General features: G+C 37.8%; 2 protein-coding genes across 3 annotated transcripts; one reads left to right on the forward strand and one right to left on the reverse strand.

Annotated features, from left to right (window-relative positions):
- Window positions 1–1,418: 1,418 nt before the first annotated feature.
- LOC111339903 (leupaxin) lies at window positions 1,419–12,915 on the forward strand. 2 transcript variants are annotated; one of them, XM_022946635.2, is made up of 7 exons: window positions 1,419–1,612; window positions 2,613–2,897; window positions 4,888–5,013; window positions 5,702–5,983; window positions 7,244–7,542; window positions 8,785–9,015; window positions 9,974–12,915. In XM_022946635.2, exons 1-7 carry the CDS (start codon window positions 1,600–1,602, stop codon window positions 10,238–10,240), a joined length of 1,503 nt encoding a protein of 500 aa, XP_022802370.1. In that variant the 5' UTR covers window positions 1,419–1,599; the 3' UTR covers window positions 10,241–12,915. The 2 variants fall into 2 exon arrangements, with proteins under 2 accessions (XP_022802370.1, XP_088600287.1); XM_088744161.1 differs by lacking the exon at window positions 1,419–1,612 and having other exon boundaries at window positions 2,286–2,897.
- A 3,085-nt stretch (window positions 12,916–16,000) lies between these two features.
- On the reverse strand, window positions 16,001–17,874 carry LOC111335459 (transmembrane protein 45A-like). The gene has a single exon (XM_022941361.2). It carries the CDS (start codon window positions 17,642–17,644, stop codon window positions 16,775–16,777), a length of 870 nt encoding a protein of 289 aa, XP_022797096.1. The 5' UTR covers window positions 17,645–17,874; the 3' UTR covers window positions 16,001–16,774.
- Window positions 17,875–20,752: the final 2,878 nt, after the last annotated feature.

Below are 20,752 nucleotides of genomic sequence, written 5' to 3' on the forward strand. Positions count from 1 at the left end.
AGAAATAAAGAAGTTTGAAATAAGCCCATAAAGGTATGATCTCCTTTACATCCTTGGGTTTTTTTTAGTATAAAAAGGAGATTGTATATTAATGTACAAAGGTAGAGACATTTTCCATTTCCCATCTGTTGCCTTCAGGTGTACCCTCCTTACATGTGTGGAGGTTCCCCATTTGGCCTATCCTCTTCTTTCCTTAGTCTGAAATCTTTGAAATTTTTGAAGATCAGTTTGGGAGGAGCACTCACATATGACTCACTATTGGAGCCACCCACCCTTAATTTTCATTTAAGCTTCACACATTTCAAAAATTGTGACATTTTTAGGTACGAAAGGGATAAATCTCTCCAAAAGAGCAGGGGATTCTTTAGGGTAGTACTCATGATATTTCATCCAAGTCTTTGCTTTTAGTTTCATTTACATTTTAGTCTTTAGTTTTAATTTTTAGTTTTTAGTTAAAATGTCTTGACTTTTTCTGAAGATTTCGTACCGTTATCATCAATTCAAAAGTTATGACATTGTTGAGATTTAAAAAAAGGGATCACCCCTTCAAAAGAACAAGTTGGATTTCTGGAGAGTTTTTTTTCCTATTTCGTTTTTACCTTTTATCTTTCCTCTTTTTTTTTTTTCCTTTTGAATTGCATGTTTAATTTTAATCACTAGCAAAGTGCAAAGGTTGAGCCCTTCAGATTTGAAAAGTCAGCTTTTCATGTCATCTGGTCCTTAATCACAGGTCACATTATCAAATCCTGTCAAGGGCCTTGTCAAAATGCTACCTCCTATGAACCAAAAACATTTAAGAACGTTCCTTGATTATTCTTATTAATAAGTACATTTCATTACTGATACTTAATAGCAAACAAGTAACAAGATAGAATCGTAAAGTTCTTCAGGTTTTTCCCACTGGTTATTTCCAGTTTTCATGCAACGCGTTTCACGGGTCATAAAACGCTCTCCGTAGGTCAAGAGTTAATCGCCTCAAATTTCCCTTTTGAAGCGAGTTTCAGTATTCAAATTCCAATTACGCAATTCCGTTGTTTTTAATCTGTCCGACGTGTATAAATATTGGGGAAGGCAACTTTACAAACCCGAAATTTTTCGCCTCTCCTTTTGTGTTCAACTTTAATCAAATGCAACGCTTAATCGCCTGTCCATTTAATGCAACTAATTAGTGACAAATTTATGCTATGTTTATGTGAGCTAAAATCGCATTACTGGAACCCTCATGCTGTATGGATGAATGAAAATTAGCCAATTAAAAAATAATCTTATTACGTGATGCGTGATCTTTACGTCAGAAGTCGCTCTGGCGCTTTGTGCCACCCTACTTCCGTTTGCTTCCAAATATGTCAATGGAATGTGGAAGGGTATGCCAACTATTCACGAAGGTGACGGAATGATTGACAAAAATAGACGACCGACTCATTCCGAAGCATTCCGATACGTTACGACTGCTTCAGACACCGAACGAACTGAGCTGAATTGTGATGTCCAAGAGGGAGTTGAAGCTTTGTGACTCTTAAATTTTGTTCGATATATCGTTTGACGGGTCTAGTGAATTACTACTAAGTGGATATACGAGTTTCACTGGGCTAAGTTGCTATGGAAGACTTGGGTATGTGTGATTTTCTGTAAATAGTAGTACTTTTGCTAATGGATGGTCTTTCTTAATCTGTTGTGGTTCTTGCGAAAGCTGTGGCGTCTAGTGGGAAATAGAATCCTGTTTTTCTTTGCTATTTTGATCTTGAAGACCCTGCGAAGGAATCCTGTTCGTTTACTTGTTTGTGATACTTTGTAAACAGCACAGGAATTTTTATTGCAAGGGTAGCTTATATTGGAATGCGATGGTAGTCAATCACCAAAATGCTGTGAAATTTTACTGCAAAATCTGACTTGAGATTTGAACTTTTGCATCTATGTAAATCAATGACTTAGATTATGTTAATTTTGTGATAGGAACTTCTGGTAATGCTTTGATTGGTTTGGCGCAAATTCAGCTGTGTTCAAGTCGCTTTCAAAGTTCATCTCTCACGTACTTTCAATTCGTTCCGACGCTAGAAAACTTTCGTATCTGCATTCCGATCTCATCCGATTTCTTTGTGAAAATAAACTTTGAGATTCCAATTCCTCACGGTAAGAGGTTACAATATTATCCAAACTTTTTTGAATAGATCTCACTTGGACGTCCTCTTTTCATCGGTGATTCAGCATATTTAATCATTTTGAGCGTGAAGCGCCCGCCTTTGTTGGTATTTGTTTCCACTAACGGGTTTGACGAGCGGGAGTCTCCCCGGATTGCATCTACTGCGTACGATGCGGGAATTGTCGTGTCTCAAAACACTTGTCAATATTGCTTTTGAATAATTTATATCGCTTTGTGTCATTTTTATTGTGCTTTGGTGAGGCGAATTATGGCATACACATCCGACAGCATGGTACACATGTCATTCTGCGACACGCGGTATAGCGAATGAATTTTTAAAGTAGCGTAGTGAAAAACTTTGGACCTTATAACTGGATCTGACGCCGAGAATTGCGTGTTAAAATTAATATGCCGGGAAAAACGAGGAAACCCTCAGTAGAAGAGAAGCTGAAACAGAATATTGAATTTTTAGATGCACTACTGGCGGATCTCCAGGCTACAAGTCCCACTGTTTCCGCCTCGCTGACCGAACCGAGAGGCAGACAAACATCGAATGGACGAGAATCGCCCGACAACCCACCACCTTTACCTCCTCCTCCCTCTTTTGAAGCTCTGGATCCTCATGGATCGGCTCCCAAGGAAGATATGCTGTTTCCTCCACCTGCCCCTTCATCGAGTTTGGGTCAAAATCTTTCCGAGTTGGACAGCTTATTGGAAAATCTAAGCAACCCAATACTTTATCCATCTGATCCTACAGGTAGGTCCAAACGAAATTTGCGATTGACTTGATTTACAGAGCCTCAAGTTTGAAAGTAGAGATTTTTTCATTCATTCCTTTTTCGATTATTATTTAGCGAAATATTCGAGGTCAAATAATTCTCTATGGGTCGTGAATGTTGCCTTTGATTCAATATGTGTTACTTGTGGTTGATTTCTGGTCATTTTCGAGTGATCGAAAAAGCCCTTTCTTTTATTCTCACTTTCATAGAACAATACAAAGGTAAATAGGAAAGCGAGACCACAATGTATTCACAAAAGCAACAAACTTTCGAATGCTAATTATACAACAGCAGAAGGAAGGAAGGAATGGTTGTTTGCTAATTTTATCCCAGTGTAAATATTTTCCATCATCTTGATCATTGTGGTACGGCCCATGATAAAGGACCTTACAATTTTTGGACAGACTTTTCCACTACAGGTAAACAATAATCGCTGAAAGAGTTGCCATTCACAGCTGTTGTCGCGTGTCAGTAGGCTTGCTTTCTCTCTCTCCCTCTCTCTCCCTTTGCACCTTGCAGCTGGTCTATGTTATTTCAAAGATGATCATTATTAGTACATTTAAATGAACGTATTTCTTGCAATTTTCAACCTGGCTTGTTATTTCATGGACTAAATAAGGAACAGGAATATATATTTGCAATTCTCTTGTGTAGAAATTTGGTTCTGAGGAAGAACTCTCAACATGTTTTAAATTATCATCGAAAGAGGCAAAAGAGGGAATTAATGTAATCTTGTAATTGTATAGTTTGCTAAAATGTTATCAAATGTTGATAACTAGGGTGTAACGTGCTATAGTTCTTTCGGTTAATTTAGAGTTTAAAATGTAAAAATCTGTTAGATGAAAACAAAAATGTACCCCCTGATGGGGAACATGAAATAATAATCTCAATATTTTGAGTTGTTGGGTGAGCATGCCTAGAGAATTGTCTCTTAGAATCCTTAAATTTCTTCCATTGCTGGCATTGTTTCGATTCATATCATTTGGAGTTGCTTAAACTAAAATAACAGAAACACAACAATATAGAAGGGCTAAAAATATATATTGATCTGTCCAAATTTTATTGTTTCAATTCTTTTGTTTGGAAGTGCTTGTGGTTTCCCAAGTCCTGTTAGATAATAAACATTTTTATTGCATATGTTATTAAGTGGAGGGCACCTGGCAAAAGAAAACAGATTAGCTGCTTGTTTTTATTACAGGCAGTAGTTTTAGGTAACAAAATAATCTCAAATTGTACGTACAATTTTAGTATATTTCACTGACCTTTCTTCCAAAACAAGAACTGAAGTTAAGTTGTTTGTATATGTTTTTTTCAAACTTGGTTTAAAATGAATGAATTATTTAAAATCATCATGGTTTGGATCCATAGTCATATCTCTTATCTGCTGCACAAAACCTAGTTTTCATTTTAATCTTACAAAATCTGTTACCATCTTTGCAATTAAGTTTTTGTGTATTTTAGTGTGACAATGAAGAATGTTTCATTTTTTTCATATGATTTATTTTTAAATAGAACCAGAAATTTAAAAACTGAATGGCCACCCTTTATCATAAATTTTGCTTTATGTCACAATCATCTCAATTATGTGTCATTTCGCTTATTTGAAAAGCAGTTTGGCATTTAAATTTGCAGAGGAAGTCGCCAATTTGGTGGGAGACCTATGTTTAGCAGTTGTGTAGCTAAATTGTGGCTGTCAGGTTTTTATTACACAGTGTTCAGAGTTAAAATGAGATTAATGTTCACATGAAACATGGTTAATGTTCAGTTGGATTTGTGGACTTGGAGACACATGTGGATCATTTTGGTTTGTTGTTTCCATCTCTCTTCTGTCTTTACCTTCATAGCAGACAAAGATGAGACATTTTTTTTTTTTTTTTGTTATATTCTTATTATATGGTTTTACTATGAGATATCATCATGATTCTCAAGTACATTCAAAAAATTATTTCTTTTTCATTATCTTTTTAGCCAAGCGAATAAGTGCTGGATCACCTAGAGGCAGTCCAACATCACCATCACCAAAGCCAGCTATTAATGGTCGACCAGCCAGCTACAAGGGTCCTATGATGTCACCTACCCACGACAATAGACCAGGTAGTAAAGTGTATTGTAGCTGTACTTGTATCACTGTAAAATTTTGGCACGTTGAGGTGAAAAGAACAAGGGAATAAAAAATTAATACACTTATTTGTCCACTGTTATATCATTTAACCATATTAGGGCAATAGAACATACATAGTATTCCACAGTGTTATACTATAGAACAGGTAAAAAATATGGACAGAAATGATTCATGCAATCTTTGACTTTTCTATTTTTTAGACGTGATTTATTCAGCGACGAACTTCTAAGCCTATAAGAATTCTTTTTTTGGTCATAGAGAACACTAAATAAATATGGTTTCTTATGTGCTGTTTTCTTCTTTCATGCATGCCTTGTGCAAACAGTACGATGCTCAAATAAAGCCCTACAAAAGTTTCAAAAAATAAAACCAAAAGACAAGAAAATGAAATCATACTGAAATACTAAATCCCTTATTTGATGGTTTAAGATATATTATGAGCTGACATTTTGCTTTTTGCTTGTATTTTCCTTGCCTCTACAGGGCCTGGGAAAATATTACTCAACTGGCAAAATATCCATACATATTATTTGTTAAACTGTTGATTGAGGTATATGCATGGTGTGTGTCAAATAGCTCTAAACAAAGTCAGAGATTTTTCCCTAAGGCAACTTGTAGGGTTCTGCACTGTTTAACCAGCTTCATATTTTTATTTTTCAGTTAATGGGCGTTATGTAGAAAGAAATGGACCAGAAAGTCCCAAAGCCCCCATTACAACTTCTCATGTTTACAACCCGGCTTCCTTACACAACCAAGTCCAGCAAACTAGGGACTTAGATAACAGACAATCACGGACAGCATCGACAGCCACCAAAGAGCTGGATGACTTGATGGCGTCACTGTCAGATTTTAAAGTCAATGTTAGTTCAGCCCCCTCTCCATCGCAAGCCAGGCTCAGTGGGGATTATGCAAAGCCAACTAAATCAAAGCAGCAACATCCATGTAAGTATTTCGAGTCATTTTCTGTAAATGTTTACATGTGTCAGTTTTCAGCTATTTGTTGAGATACTGATATATATGACCTCACAAGTGCTTTTATGTGTGAAAGTTTTTCAAGGATTTTTTAATGGGTTTATCTGGGTCAGTAAAATCCAAGACTATTCTGAGTTCTCAGAATCTCTAAGGAGCAGTTAATAAGGGCAAAACTGCCACCAAGCTTTTTTTTGTCTCTTGGTTCTAGTCTAGGGCTAGGGAACCCATCAGTGAATCTCTAGGTTTAGTAAGGTTGGCATCCTCATTGAAGATTATGTTTATCACTAATCAGGAATGTCAACAATTTTGAGTTTTCATTAGTCAACAAAATCTGGTTTGACAAGATGTTATATTGAAATGTCAATTGTCTCACATTTTTGTAGGGTGTAAACCAGTCTTAAACTCTTTGGCCCCTACAAGTGATTAGCATCTAATTTCTCCTTACAATGTCACCCTTGAACTAATCAAAAGGTCACAAGAATAAACAGGGTTCCTGCCCTCCTTTAATGTAATTTTTTGTTTTCAAGGACTTGAAAACCCTCGAATTTAGACTCGGGTCCTTGAAAATTTCTGGAGAGTCCTTGAAAATAAGTGCAGATGAATCAAAGTCAAACTTTTCTTTTGTTTTTGGTGTTGAAAGTGTAAGTTTCTAGCACAAATTCAGGGCTTGACACTAACGGTACCCCACTAGCCACAGACTAGTAGAAATTCAGTTTTGGCTTGTGGTTTTCAATTTCCACTTGCCTGTTTGATTTGTAAACAACCTGAAATTGTTGTAGCATCTAAGATTTCACGAGCCACTTGGCTAGTAAGTTGAAAAGTGAGTGTCAAGCCCTGCAAATTGTGAAAATGAGTTTTTCTTTGAAATCCTGCATCTGATTATGGTGTTTGAAACGGGATTTTTATATATTTTGTACTTTATTGGTGTATTGAAAATAACCTTTGTTACCAAGCATGTTATCACTCTGATGTGCATGCTTGAAGTCACACTCATTGGAATTTTTTGGGGGCCCTGCAAACAAAAGGTCACAAGAATAAAGGAAGAGGTAGACAAATAAAGAAGTTCTTGATTGTTAAAGAAATTCTCTTTGTCAGCCCCTTAGGAAATGTATAGAGAACAGTATGGAGAATAGGGATACTGATGTAAGAATGTAAAGGGTTAATACAATTAACAGTGTATTTAGTCAGGTTCTGATATTTGTTAATATTAGTTGTTCTTATCATTATCAGCTGTTGGTAAAGTCAGCCAGCTGGATTCCATGCTGGGTTCTCTTCAGTCAGACATGACCAGACAGGGAGTGAGTACAACAAAGAAAGGAATGTGTGCAGCTTGCAACAAACCAATCATAGGTCAGGTTTGCACTGCCTTGGGTCGCACGTGGCATCCGGAACACTTTACTTGTGTTACCTGTGAGGTGCCGTTGGGTGCTACAAACTTCTTTGAGCGAGATGGAAAGCCTTTCTGTGAGAGAGACTATCATGAGCAATTTGCGCCTAAATGTGCTTACTGTAATGGGCCTATTCTAGATGTAAGTTCTGACTTCATTCTTTATTTGATTTAATTGTTACTTAAAGAGTAATGTTGGGATTGTTACAATCTTTTTTATGCCCAGAAATAACCGGTATATTAGTAGCTTTTAAAGTCTGTTTATGAGCAAAGTGGCCAATCAGACAGGCATTTAACTCCAGTTTCCTTAACATAAAGTGACTAGGAGTATTCTACTCCACCCTGGAGGGAATGTTTGTCCATTGTAGGGGTACCCCCCCCTGCAGCATTAAATTTTCTGGTACCCATTTAAGTACCTGGGTGAAGAGAGGCACTGTAATAGTGAAGTGTCTTGCCTAGGAACACATCACAATGTCCACCAGCCAGGGCTCAAACCCCAGACCACTCAATCTAGAGGCGAGTGCACTAATCATAAGGCCACTTTACCTCCTCCAGTTTGTAAGTTTTTACCTCACCATAATTTCCAATGCATTATCTATCAAGAGGGCAGAAGATTTTAGGAAAATATGATTGCGGGAGACTATATTCATATCTACACACTCATCGCACCAAGGAGTATCATTTGGTTTAGCCCTTAACCCTTTTAACTCTTAAGAGCGATCAGTGTCTAATTTCTCCTAACAGTAATACAGCTGAATCATGCATTAAGATCATGGGAATAAAGGATATGATTGCTAAACTAAGAAGCTCTGATTGTAAAACAAATTCGCCTTTTCAGTATGAGAGGAAATATGTGGAGAACAGTATGGAGAGTATGGTTACTGATGTAAAGGTGTAAAGGGTTAAAGCTGCAATAGTGACTCACAGCTAATTTCTCCTCATATGATCACCCCTGAATCAAATGGAAAAGTGATGAGAAGAAAGGAAATGATCACAGACTCAAGAAGTTCTTGTGTAGAGAACAGTGAGGACAATAAGCATCTGGGCCCAGTTGTTCGAAGGCTGATTAGTGCTAACCCAGGTTTAAAATTTAATCCGGGTTTCTATATTTCTCTGTTCAAAAGTGGTTTCGGGCTGATTTTTCCCATTTTATTAGAGCATTCAATTATCAAACTGTAGACAAATGGAATTAAACGGAAGTTTTCTTTTGAAAGCTTTCAGATCTGAAATCAAATTTCAAACTAATCCTTGGTTATTGTAACCCGCCTTTGAACAACCCAGCCCTGGGCATTATGGTGTCAAGGGTTAAAAGCCCTTTTCTCCACATTGTTTACCCATCAGAGTTCTAATGAATTTTCAAATTGTCTGCATTTTTATTTTTCAGTCATGTGTCACAGCCCTAGACCAGACGTGGCATCCAGAACATTTTGTGTGTGCAGCTTGTGGACGGGCATTTGGTGAAAGTGGTTTCCATGAGAGAGATGGGAAGCCATATTGCCGTGATGATTACTTTGCTTTGTTTGCGCCTCGATGTGGAGGGTGTGGCCAGCCCATAGCTGATAGCTACATTTCTGCTTTGAGTGCCCATTGGCACTCGGAATGCTTCGTGTGCTCGGTTAGTTCTTTGCTGGTGTTTTATTCTTAGAAAAACAACACCGTATGTAAGTTCTGCCTACCCCCCCCCCCCCTTTGGATAGTATGGCTGGGTGTTTCAAGTTATCCCAATTATTTTGCCAGGTTCAGCCTGTTTTAGTAGCACAATGCCACCACCCTCCCTCCCCCTCCACGTTCCTCTTCCCTTTCCATTTTGTACCACTATTGTACCACCATTTGCTCCCTGAAAACTAGGAATAAGTTATGCCAGTCAGAGCAATATATGGCAGAGATGGGTAGCTATGATTAGTGTGCAGGACGTTTGGGAAGTTGGGAGTACAGAAGACATTTATATAAAAGTTTGCAAGCATATAGCCAACACATTACAAGCACAAAGATCCACCCACTACCACCCCTGCAGTGTGATTATTGTGCATGGGTATGCTTACAGTAAGGGACTGGGTTGGTTTTCAGGATGTATTGGATCACTCCTCTAGTCTGAAAGACTTACAAGTATGAAAACATTCTTGTACAAAATGCCTCCATCCAAATACCCCCCCTCCCTCAAGCCCTGTTTCATTTTAAAATGTACTAATCTTTATTACCAACAATCCACCCTCTCTAACAAACTCCTTCATACACCCCTTTAATAATCCTCCCTCCCCCCCAATAGTATTGCTACTCTTCAGAAACCCTCAGGAGGGTGGAGAGGGGGCTTATTTAACCTTTTGAACCCCAGGAGTGACTAACATCTAATTTTTCCTCACAAAATCACCCCTGGAATCTCAAATTAGTGTCACAGGAATAAAAGAAATGATCTCTAAGGAGAGAAGCTCTTTATTGTCAAACAAATTCTCCTTGTCAGCACCTTAGAAAATGTTAGGAGAATTGTGTGATATCTATGGTACATCTCTTTGTCTTTTACTTAGTCTTAGTTGCAAAGATAAATCAAGATTTTGGAATTTCTCTTTTCCACTCAGGAATGTCATCAAGCTTTTCCAGGTGGAAGTTTCTTCGAGCATGAAGGCCGACCTTACTGTGAGATGCACTACCATGCTCGCAGAGGCACACTGTGTTACAGTTGTCAGAAGCCAATTACAGGCCGATGCATCACTGCTATGCACCGTAAATTTCACCCCGAGCACTTTGTGTGTGCATTTTGCCTCAAGCAGCTCAACAAAGGTACTTTCAAGGAACAAAATGACAAGCCATACTGTCACCCATGCTTTGTCAAACTGTTTGGGTAGATATTAAAAGAGAAATGACTCTGTTGTATATGAAGGGCTGACCATTGATATGTTCAAATGCAAGTCAGGAAAACTGGAATGTGTGCTGGAGTAAGAGATTACACATAAGCTTCCTTGGAGAAATATCATGAGATGACAAAGTTTTTTTTTATTAACCCTTAAACTCCCAGAAGTGATAAACATGTATCTTCTCCCTGTAATGTCATTACGTTGTACAGCAAACAGGTGCTGGCAGTACTTAAATGTAGCTTGTATGAGGTGTTATCTTGATCTAACAACAAATTCTTTGAACTAACTTATACAGAAATGTGCAGCAGTTAGAAGGGAGAATTAGTAATCAAATCTTTGGAGTTACAGGGTTAAATGCTGTTTTATTAATTACCATGTCACAATTAAGAAAGTTTTCATGAAATGGAAGGCCATGCAGAACAAATTAAAAATTCGAGATAACTTTTTTGCCTATTTTAATATATTTTATATGGAAAGTTTATTAGGAAATCTCTTCATGACATACTAAACCTTGTTTGTCTAGCTTCCATGAAAACATATTGAAAAGTTTGCCACTACGGAGTTGCTTATCTCATAAGAGAAGCAGCCATCTCTTTCAAGTTTTGTTTCTCGTATGTGGTTTACATTGTTAAAGAGACTGGCTGCTTATACATGCAGCATCATTATTGTAATTTGTGGGATAAAATGTAAATTGGAATTTAGAATTATAATTTTACCTTTGAAGTAACCTCCTCTCTCTCTCTCTCTCTCTCTCTCTCTCTCTCTCTCTCTGCCTGGGATCTTATTAGTAATTCTCTTTATTCTGCCTTTTAATTGTTATGATGTTTTCTTTTCTAATAATTTGGTACTGGATGAACTAAAAACCATCTTGTTGATATTTTTCTTTATTTTCATCACTTGTCTGCTGGGTGTTGTATTGATATTGTAAGGAGAAACTCTGTCTTGATCATTCATGGGAATTACAGGAGTAAACCTTTGCCCTCCCTGGAGTGATCATAAAGGAATTTCCTCTTCCATTATCATTACATTTTCAAGCACAAAGGTGATAAGAGGAAAGTAAAGTATCAACTTAAGGATGGTGATTGATTAAGCACCATATTCTCATAGCTAAAATGTTAAGAAATATATGGTAGGTAGTAAGGAGAAGTTATATTTAAATCTTGGGACTGCAAGGGTTTACACAACATAAGCTTGATATATATGTTGCAAACTAATTGCTTTGTATAGGAGGGTTTGAAAATTTGAAAAGAACTGTGTTTTTTTATAGTGCCTTGTTGGAACGTGCTGTGATGTGGAGATAAATTTAAAAGCATTATTTAACCTTTTTCTTTCGGGGGATGAGTATAATGTTATATAAAGTGTAGATTTTAAATCAATTTTTTTAAGCCACAAAGAGTTGATTTGAAAAGTACAATTTGTTCATTTGAGCATTATTTACTTTCCATAGCCATTAGGCCGGTTAACTAAAGAAAGTTTAGTGGGTGTTTTACCGAGCTGTGTTCTAAGTCATCTTCAATTGAGCCAAACCTTTTATCTGAACATTTATTTTTCTGAACAGTGTCAAGAGGGCCAAAAGCCAATCGTGGAAGGACATTTATTTAATTAAATCATCCCTGTCAAAGAGAATTCTTGAGGCCCATTGTTTGCATAAAACTGCGGTTTGGGTTAGACCTTGTGTAAATAACCGCCCATTGTGTCGAAGCCTAAATTTTTGTCTGGCTTCTTTTCTGCAGTTCCATAAAATTGCAACTCAACTGCGAGATTCATTTCCCTAGTTGAGTTTCATCCATAGGTCAAATGAAATTTTTTTCACTTAAAAAGTTGTGAATGGTGAAACTCTAGTTCGTCATATAAAAAATTTTAGTGATTTCATGTGTGGACAAATGTTTCTCGTAAATGAAATTAATTTATAAATCAAAGTAAGAATTTGAAGTGTTTATAGATATTTTTGGATTGTTCCGACAAACTGCTCTCTGGAACATTATTGCACAAATGATATATGATAATTTTGTTAAAATGTATTGTCACTATAAATGGGATTCTAAAGGAGAAAACTCAGTTTGAACCCTTAGAGGTATTTTAGATGCCCTTCTGTGCTGAGTTCAAAATATAATTTACTCTTATCGTAGTATAATTTCCACGGCAAAGTATGGATTCTACATGCAGTTATCCCAGGAAGAGTGCTTATCGGGTTTTGCACAATGCAGCACTTTTCTGCACAAAAAGACCAAGCTTAGAACATTTCCTTTAACCTCATGCTAGTTGGGGTACCCACACTTAAGGTAGCAATGTAAACAGGGGGTATAAGTGCAAAATCAGTCGAGTTTCAGAGAACAGATCTTAAACCTTGCCACTAGATTAAAAAAAGCTCATCGTTGTTGCCGTGAAATGCTAAGCCAAGCGAGAATGAACGCTCATACATTTTTACTCGTGTCAAGTGCTCTTTTTGTGCCATTACTATTGTCATAAAACGTCTAGAACAGTTTCTGTGACAGTCATGCATTTCAAACAATCACGGAATCCTGAGGAAACCGCTGCATGACACCGTATTCTCAAATTTCATACTCATTTTGTAAACGTTTGTTTCATTAACGAATAGTTAAAGTGTATCACAAGCTCAAGTGAAAATGCGTTATGCTTATAATAAAGAGATGTATTTCGTGTGAGGATGTTTCTGAAATTAATATGAGAGGTTTTGAGTACATTATATTATAAATGTATCGGCTATGCAATAAGTTCGCGGCTTATGTAAGACGCGAACTTTTTACACGCGAGCGCAACTATTCCTAAGCGGTTTCCTGCGCTCGCACAAATCCGCTAGAAATCAGACGCGAACCATTTTTTTTTAGAACCTAAATAACGTAAAGCGCGAGCTCTGATTGGTCAATTCAGTGTCTACTACTTGCGCGTGGGTGTACGCTGTCGAAGTGAGCAAATGTTTCGCAAGAAATTGTTTTTTTATATTATAATCAAATGTTTAACACCACAGCGTACACTATTGAGTTATGGATGCACTTAGGAGATTTGCTAAGCACTCAAAGAGCTAGATTTGCTCATGGGTATCGCCTCGAGCGACTCTTGCGCTTCTTTCGTGCGTAGCAACCTTCCCCGTGTATCCATTACTCATTAGAGTAGGCTGAGGTGTTTACCATGTGTTAAATACAAGCTATCGAACTTAGTTGAACCCTCTAGGAGTGCGCTATTTCTTTGTTTTTTTCAAAATGCCTTTTTGTTTATTTATTTATTTTTTCCGAAGAAGCTAGAGTCGCTCTCGACTATCGCCTCTTGCAGCTCTTACGCTTCTTTTATGCTTAGCAAACTCCTGCATGCATCCCATAACTCATTTAGTGTACACTGTGGCGTTTACCATTCGTTGGATATAAGCTATCGAACTTAGTGGAACCCTCTAGGAATGCGCTTTTGATTTGTTTATTCTGCTAAAAACAAGGTACGTCCATGTTGTGCCTTTCTCTTGGAGATCAAATGCATGCTAAAGAATTTCTAAGTGAAAAAAAAAGTAACAGAAAGAACAGATAGTTTCTCTGTGGTGTAAGTTTTCCCAGCTGCTTCGACAGGCCATTGAAACAGCTGTCCAACGAGAATAAAGGCTGATAGTTTCGAAAGAAACTGTTTGGGGCTGCGTCGGTGGGAGTAACGAAATAATTTGGATATATCAACAAAGTTGAAATGGTAAATTGGCCACTGTAACGATTACAAAAGCTGACGTTTCGAGCGTTAGCCCTTCGTCGGAGTTGATATATCCAAATTATGTCCAACGAGAAGCCTGGGTGACCACGTGACTCAAAAAAAATCATCCGATTCCGCTGGAGATAAATAATGAATCGTTCCTATTTTTTTCGTTAAGACAAAGACAATGCTTCTGTTTCACACGTACGTTTGCAAACATTGACAGTCACTGATGTGTCATGAACACAATGGTTACATCTACAGCGCTCGATTGGGTTTGGAAATTATATTTTCTATTTGTTGTTGTTGTTTTTTTCATAAAGATCTCTCCGCTATATTAGTGTGGACTGGGCTGACTCACTAGTTTCGTTCCCCAGACAGTCTCAGTTTGTAAGAGTAATGGAAAATGTTTTTGTCTTTAACTTCTTATCAAGAACAGAAATTATATGGTTTGATGAAACGTGCAGATAGCGGAGACATCAGGAAAAAGGCCTTTAAGCTTTCAAAAGATTTGTTACAGTATTTCCTCTTGCAGAGGGAAATGTTCCTTTGCAATTTTTTCTTATTTAGTGACATTTTAGCGACAAATTTATGAAGATCATTGGCAGCAATTCAAGTATCTGGCTTGCTTAGGGAAAATAAATGCACCTTGAAAAAAATTAGTTAATCGTTAATGGCAATACTTTTGGCATCGATTAAGAGACTAGCTCTGTAGAGCTTAATCAGAAATAGCCTGCCGAATTTCAAAATTATTGTTATAAAAAAATAATCCTCATCATAACGAGAAAGAGGATTATTGTTCAAGTAGTAGGAAGTAATAATCTCAAAGAAATTAAACCTCTGAAACATTTAGAAATCGAGAGAAATTTCAGGGAAAAGACAGAAGACCATGACTCGCTTTCGAAAGTCGGCGTGTAATATATTAATCGTAATATGCCAGTGACAGTTGCTTAAAATGATGAAATATCAAAAAAACTGCCAGATCTTAGGGTTTTAGTCAGTACAAATGATTGTTTAATTCAGTCTTACATTCAACACGAAATCTGGTACACGTTCGACTGGCAAAGTGTTGAAGTAGAAAGAGTGTGTCTGACTCTGCTAGCTCATCTTTCTCCGTAATGTAACCATTTTGGCTCCTAAATTTGCTTGCCTCGATCTCCAGCGATTATAACCTTTATCACAAAGATTGCGTTATCTTACCGAACAGTTGACGTTTTCTCCTAATTCTTCGTATTAAATGTCTCCAGGTGTCTCGCTTTCATTCACTTATCGAAACTAGTGTACGTCACATGGAGTCACAGAGAAATTTGAAATGTTTCCGTTTATGCATTAATTACGGCTACAAACACCGAGATATTTGTCATGTACCGAAGATATCTAGAGAAATAGAAAGGAAGGCATACTGGGTAACTTCTTCTCGATATTTAGGCGCGCTCTTATAGAGACACTTTTTAAGTTTAAATTATTAATATTGGTGAAGTGTTTTAAACTGCGGTTAGAAAACTCGTTTTCGCTGATATGTGGTTGAATAGTTCTCGTCCTTTCTTCTACGCAAAAAAAATATCGGCTTTGAGGTTTTTTTCATCGAAGTGAAAACTTAGCACTGCTGAGACACGGTAACCAACAATCGAAATGGTTGTCTTTGGAGACGCGGCGAGAAAGGAACTGTCGAATGGAACTGAAAGAACCCATTCGTTTTTGTCACGCAATATCGTAATCTTTTGAAGATAAATGTAAATTTTGTTTTTACTCTCGGAAGTTTAAATTTATCCGGGAATTAACTCAGCGCAGTTGAAAAACGAAGCATTTTTTTGGGTCAATATGCTGGAAAAGAACGATAAAGGCCCACGATTTCCGATCGATGTGCGTAAGTTTGTCCTCTCAAGGAGTTCATTTGTTTTCCCAGGCAAAATACGGTAGTGGCAGTAACAATTTTATACGACACCCTTTCAAATTTGTAAAGACATCATTACATCCTTTGCATTGGGAAAGCAAACAGAGGCAATATCCCTTCGAAAGCCTAAGCTAGGGCGACCTAATATCGTAAAATCAAATACACCAGACTTTTGATCAAATTAAAACCTCCCAGTGTTTTATTAAGAGACATCATATGCCATTGTTCACCGTTCGCCATCAGCTAAGAGTAAAGCGTAAAAGATATTAATCCCCCGTAAGTCAGCAGTCTTTTAATTTTCAGCGCCGCAATATATAAAACTGAAACGGGAACATGCTGCAGTTAGACACGAAAACATGGCAATGACATGCGACAGCTTAATTCACTCAATATAGAGTTTTTCGCTCATTTAAGAATCGAAGTCTAACCCAGAAAACTTGAAAAGATTGCGATAAGGTCATTAAAGAAAGAAATAAAAAAACCATTGTTTTTTACTCCACTAAAAAAGTTCAAAGAAATCCGGCCAAACATTTCCCCGCTGCAGCAGAAATCAAGATAAAATTGCAAATGAACTTTCGCCGGCCTTAAATTATGAATTTATCGAAAGGAAGATATCGAAGGTAATGTGATGGTTTCGTTTAACGATAGTTTTTCTCTCAGACGTTGGTATTTAAAATTAATAGCTTGATGTTTTTCACAGAGATTAAAGTTTTGTCGCCTGGGAAGTGATGAAATTTCACTCCACCAAAGTTTGTTTGTATCTCTCTTTCCCTTTAATCGGTGGGCCATTTCAGAAAAGCACCTGCATCCAGTTCGAGTTGATAGCGATCTATTTTCCTCTCACCAGGCGTAGTGGAGCTGGCAGAGATCCCTTATGCTAATTATTCTTCAATGTCGCGCTTTTAAAAATGACCGCTCCAGTTCACCAGTATATTGTCTTGATGTCAGGTACTTTTCAATGGAATGTGTTCCGTTTCCTCGTCCGAAATCTCCTCATCTAATTGATTATCTTGAGTGTATTTTTTCCCGCAAAATCGATTAGACACGGCAACGAACATGACGGAAAGAACTATAAAAATAAACAAATGCCATGCGAAAGCGATCGACAACACTTCTACGTTGGTGGAGGTGTTTCTCCAAGGGTTGGGGCCATATAGGACAAACGCAATTTGGTAAAACCAAGACCCTTGCACAGCTACCAAAACAGCCCTCATTAGCGAAAACAACGACTGATGTTGTGTAAAAAAGACATCAGCCAGAAACAAGGCCGCTGTGATGAAAATCACGAGGTAGAGAATGGTGTGTAAGCGGACGCTTATTTCTGAATGGCCTTGAAGGTGAAAATAGAACAGGAATCCTTCGATCCAGAAACACACGGACATGATCACATAGTCAGTCATTGGAGGTAGAGAAATTACACCGTACCACATCATAAGGTCAATCACACCAGACAAGCCGAAGAAACAATACATAGCAGCATGGCTGTGATTGTTGATGTTGTCTTCCATGAATTCTCCATTGTTGCCGATTAAGGTCCAAGACTGGTGCAAGGCGAGTTCTCCGAGAACCCCCAGAAACGCACAGAACACCTTTAAAATGGGTTCTAGGGGAATCTTCGAAAGAGTTTTTCCGGGACATGGGTACCAGACAGGTGTGTGGGTTTTTAATCTCGTGCACGTTGTGCCGCTTGAAAGAAGCAAACCTCGTTTAGTTTTCGTGTTCTGATGCTTTCGAATAAGAGCACCTATGAACCACCAGACGGATAACAGCAGAAACATAGATCCAGGCGCTGCGTGACCTATGAAGCTTCCCATTACTTTCAAAACACACACACTTAAGACTGCTGTGAATTGAAGGGCGGTCGCGCGTCGTTAAAAGCGTGTTTATATCCACGGACCAATGTTATTGTGGATTGGCGTGTAGCTATTTAGCATTAATGTTGACAATTCACAACAAGCTGATGCAATCAATTTGTCAACGGGCTCTGCGCTTGATCGGTGCCCAGCGAAAAAAAAAAAAAAAAACTCTTTTTCCAGTTTTTTGCCAGTTCGGCCCTTGGCTATAGACAAATTAGAAATTCGCCCTCGGGAATGTTGTTTGTAATGTCACCTTACGATGTGAAATGCACACATCATTTTGGAAAAAAAATTAATTTGTTGAACTGTTTACTGAAACGAGGTCAAATTTTAAACGGTAAGAACAAAAAAAGAATACGGCCACAAGAAAACTTGAAAAAGAAATGACACGCTATCAATTTCACATCATGCAGGTCTGCCTATGTGATCAACTATCAATTTCTCATCACATGCAACTGCAAAGTCTTGCTCTGTTCATTATCTGCTTAGGATGAGGTCGCCTGAAATTCTTGAAAATTCTGACCGCTGATAAGGTTGGCTGGTTACCAGGGACTCTCTTGTAATTCCTCCGGCGAAAACGTCAGAGTTTGTTTTAGCAAAGTCCTAGTTCGAAACGAGTATTTTATGTCTTGATCACTGGTCTGATCAAATGAAGGACTAGAGTCGTTTATATGTGTGGCGTAAGTTTGGCCTCTAAATGGAAATAACGTCGGTAAAAAGAGCAATAAACTTCTCTCTGAATTTATCAAAAAAAAAAAGAGAAAATTTTCGAAACCTTGTTTAAGAGAGAGAAATAACGATTTGATGCAATCAGATCAGTAGGGGTAGAGAAAAAAGAAAAAAAAAAACTCAAGATATTCTTGATCGTGATCCTTCACTGCCATTAGAGCTGGTTTGCGGTTCGTTAAATCTTTTTATGCAGAATGATTCAGCTGGGCCTTCTCTCATTCATCAGTTAAAAATTTGGGTGACTTATTATAAACTGCTCAGCTACTTTCGAGTACGTTTAAGCACACCTGTACGCTTAACAAAGTCCTTTACGAGTTGTTTGTATGTTATCTCTGTTTCACAGGCCTTTACTCTGACCAATTAATTTTCGACGTTGTCAGTGCCTGATATCCCCAGGCGAAGGCAGCCAAAGCAAATCCCTCATCTACCATTTATCAAACACGCAGAAAATACGTAATCACCCAGTTTCCCGTTCTAAAATGGAAAAATAATGAAAATATTAAAACCTAGTTGTAAAATGGCTTTAGGCACCGCAGCTTTTGAAAGCGATTGAAAAAGAAAAGGTGTCTATATGAGATGACCTTAACCCAAACATTTCCAGCTTTTTCTATATATCCTTGTTGGTTCTGTCTTGTCAAGAACTACAGCCGTAAAGCTGCGCTGTTCTACTAATGAAGTGAGTTCATGAGAATTCTGTTTCCGTCAAATGTCTCTCAATGTAATTCCTGCGATAATTTGAAATCCGTAAAAAGCATACAAAGTTCAACCAAATCAGCAATTTTTCTGAACTCGCCTTTAAAGGTGATTGATTACCGTGAAAAACTTAATTTTTGGCGGAAATTATTCGTTGCTATAATAAAAAGGGGAGGTTACCTGGGAAACCCCGAAATGCGAGGTCTCTGATTGGCTTTCTTATATCAACCCCACGGGCGAAAAATTAAAGTGTTTTGAAAAACAGGCAATTTTACAATTCATAGTAGCCTTGTTTTTATGGCCCTTTAGGTCGGTTCGGCTTTGTAGACATCTGCTGAACAGTTAATATATTTTCTTTTCAATTGCAAATTTAGCTCAGGAAATTTGGCTTACTCGACTCACTGAAATGTCATAAACGGCGGTATTCTGTCGGAAGTAATATAATCTTAACTTAAAGTTTGGATTAATCATATACATTAACGTTAATTTCCTTATGTCTTAGTTATCACCTAGCTTTTTCTTCTAAGGGGAGAGTTTAATGCAAAACGAGAAAGGTTCCGGTGAATAAACTGCATCTAAGGAAAATTGCTCATAAGATGGCACGCAAAGTAGATGATGGTATAATGGATAATTTGGTTTTATCAACTGAGACTAGGTTTACACTAGAGGAGAGTTTTCCGGATTCGTAAATGTTTCCGGATTCATCAATTTTGGAGTATTCGGATTCGTAGGCGTTTACACTGAAAGGATATTCGGATTCCTGACCGTTTACACCCAACGACAACTCCGGGAACATTCGAAATGGAATGGTTACCAAGCCCAGTGTTGTTTCGTCGTTCGATCGACAAAGTGAAAATGCCTCCCCCAAAAATGGCTAGAGTAGATCCAGATGCCACAGAGGCAAATTTGAGTTGGACTGATGCCAAGCAGTCTACGTCGTCGGCGATTAAGTGTGGCTGACGTTAAACTTCCTTTCAATAATAATTTGCGTTTCTTCAGAAATACTGCGGTACACATGATAACATTTATCGCCTGAACCTGCAACAAGATTAGGCAACCCGAGACCGCCAGCAATGTTAGCACTAGATCCATTTTGGTTTCACCGCAAACTCAAAAGATTGCAGGTAGAAATAATATCCGGATTCGAGAAGAAAAGCGGTTACACGACAAAACTTTCCGGATTCAAAAGTTATCGGATTCAAAGTTCCCACTTTAAATTCCGGATTCAAAATCTCCGGAGACACGACCAAACCGGGAAGGTTTTATTTCGGATTCGTCCACTTTCGTGTAAACGGCAGAATGAATCCGCAGTACTAAAACGTTTCGGATTCATCACGAATCCGGAACAATTTCCTCTAGTGTAAACCTAGTCTGAGTTGATGACGCGTAAATAGGCACTGGAGAGCTGACGTTTCAAGCATGGCCAATTTAAATTACCAACTCAGTTGAGAAAACCAAATTATCATGTAAAAGAAAAAAAAAACCACTGTAGACGCAGCATCAAAGTTTGTCAAGTTTTAATTTGGAAACTTGTCCCCTTTGTTCGTGGGAACACCTTGTCATGAAAGATTGAAAACAGAGTGGAAAACAGTAATTGAATATTTGGCATTTTTTTCAATTAGTTAGAAAAAAGAAAAAAAAAAA

This window comes from Stylophora pistillata, chromosome 13 (genome assembly GCF_964205215.1).
Source record: "Stylophora pistillata chromosome 13, jaStyPist1.2, whole genome shotgun sequence".
NCBI classification, from domain to species: domain Eukaryota; kingdom Metazoa; phylum Cnidaria; class Anthozoa; order Scleractinia; family Pocilloporidae; genus Stylophora; species Stylophora pistillata.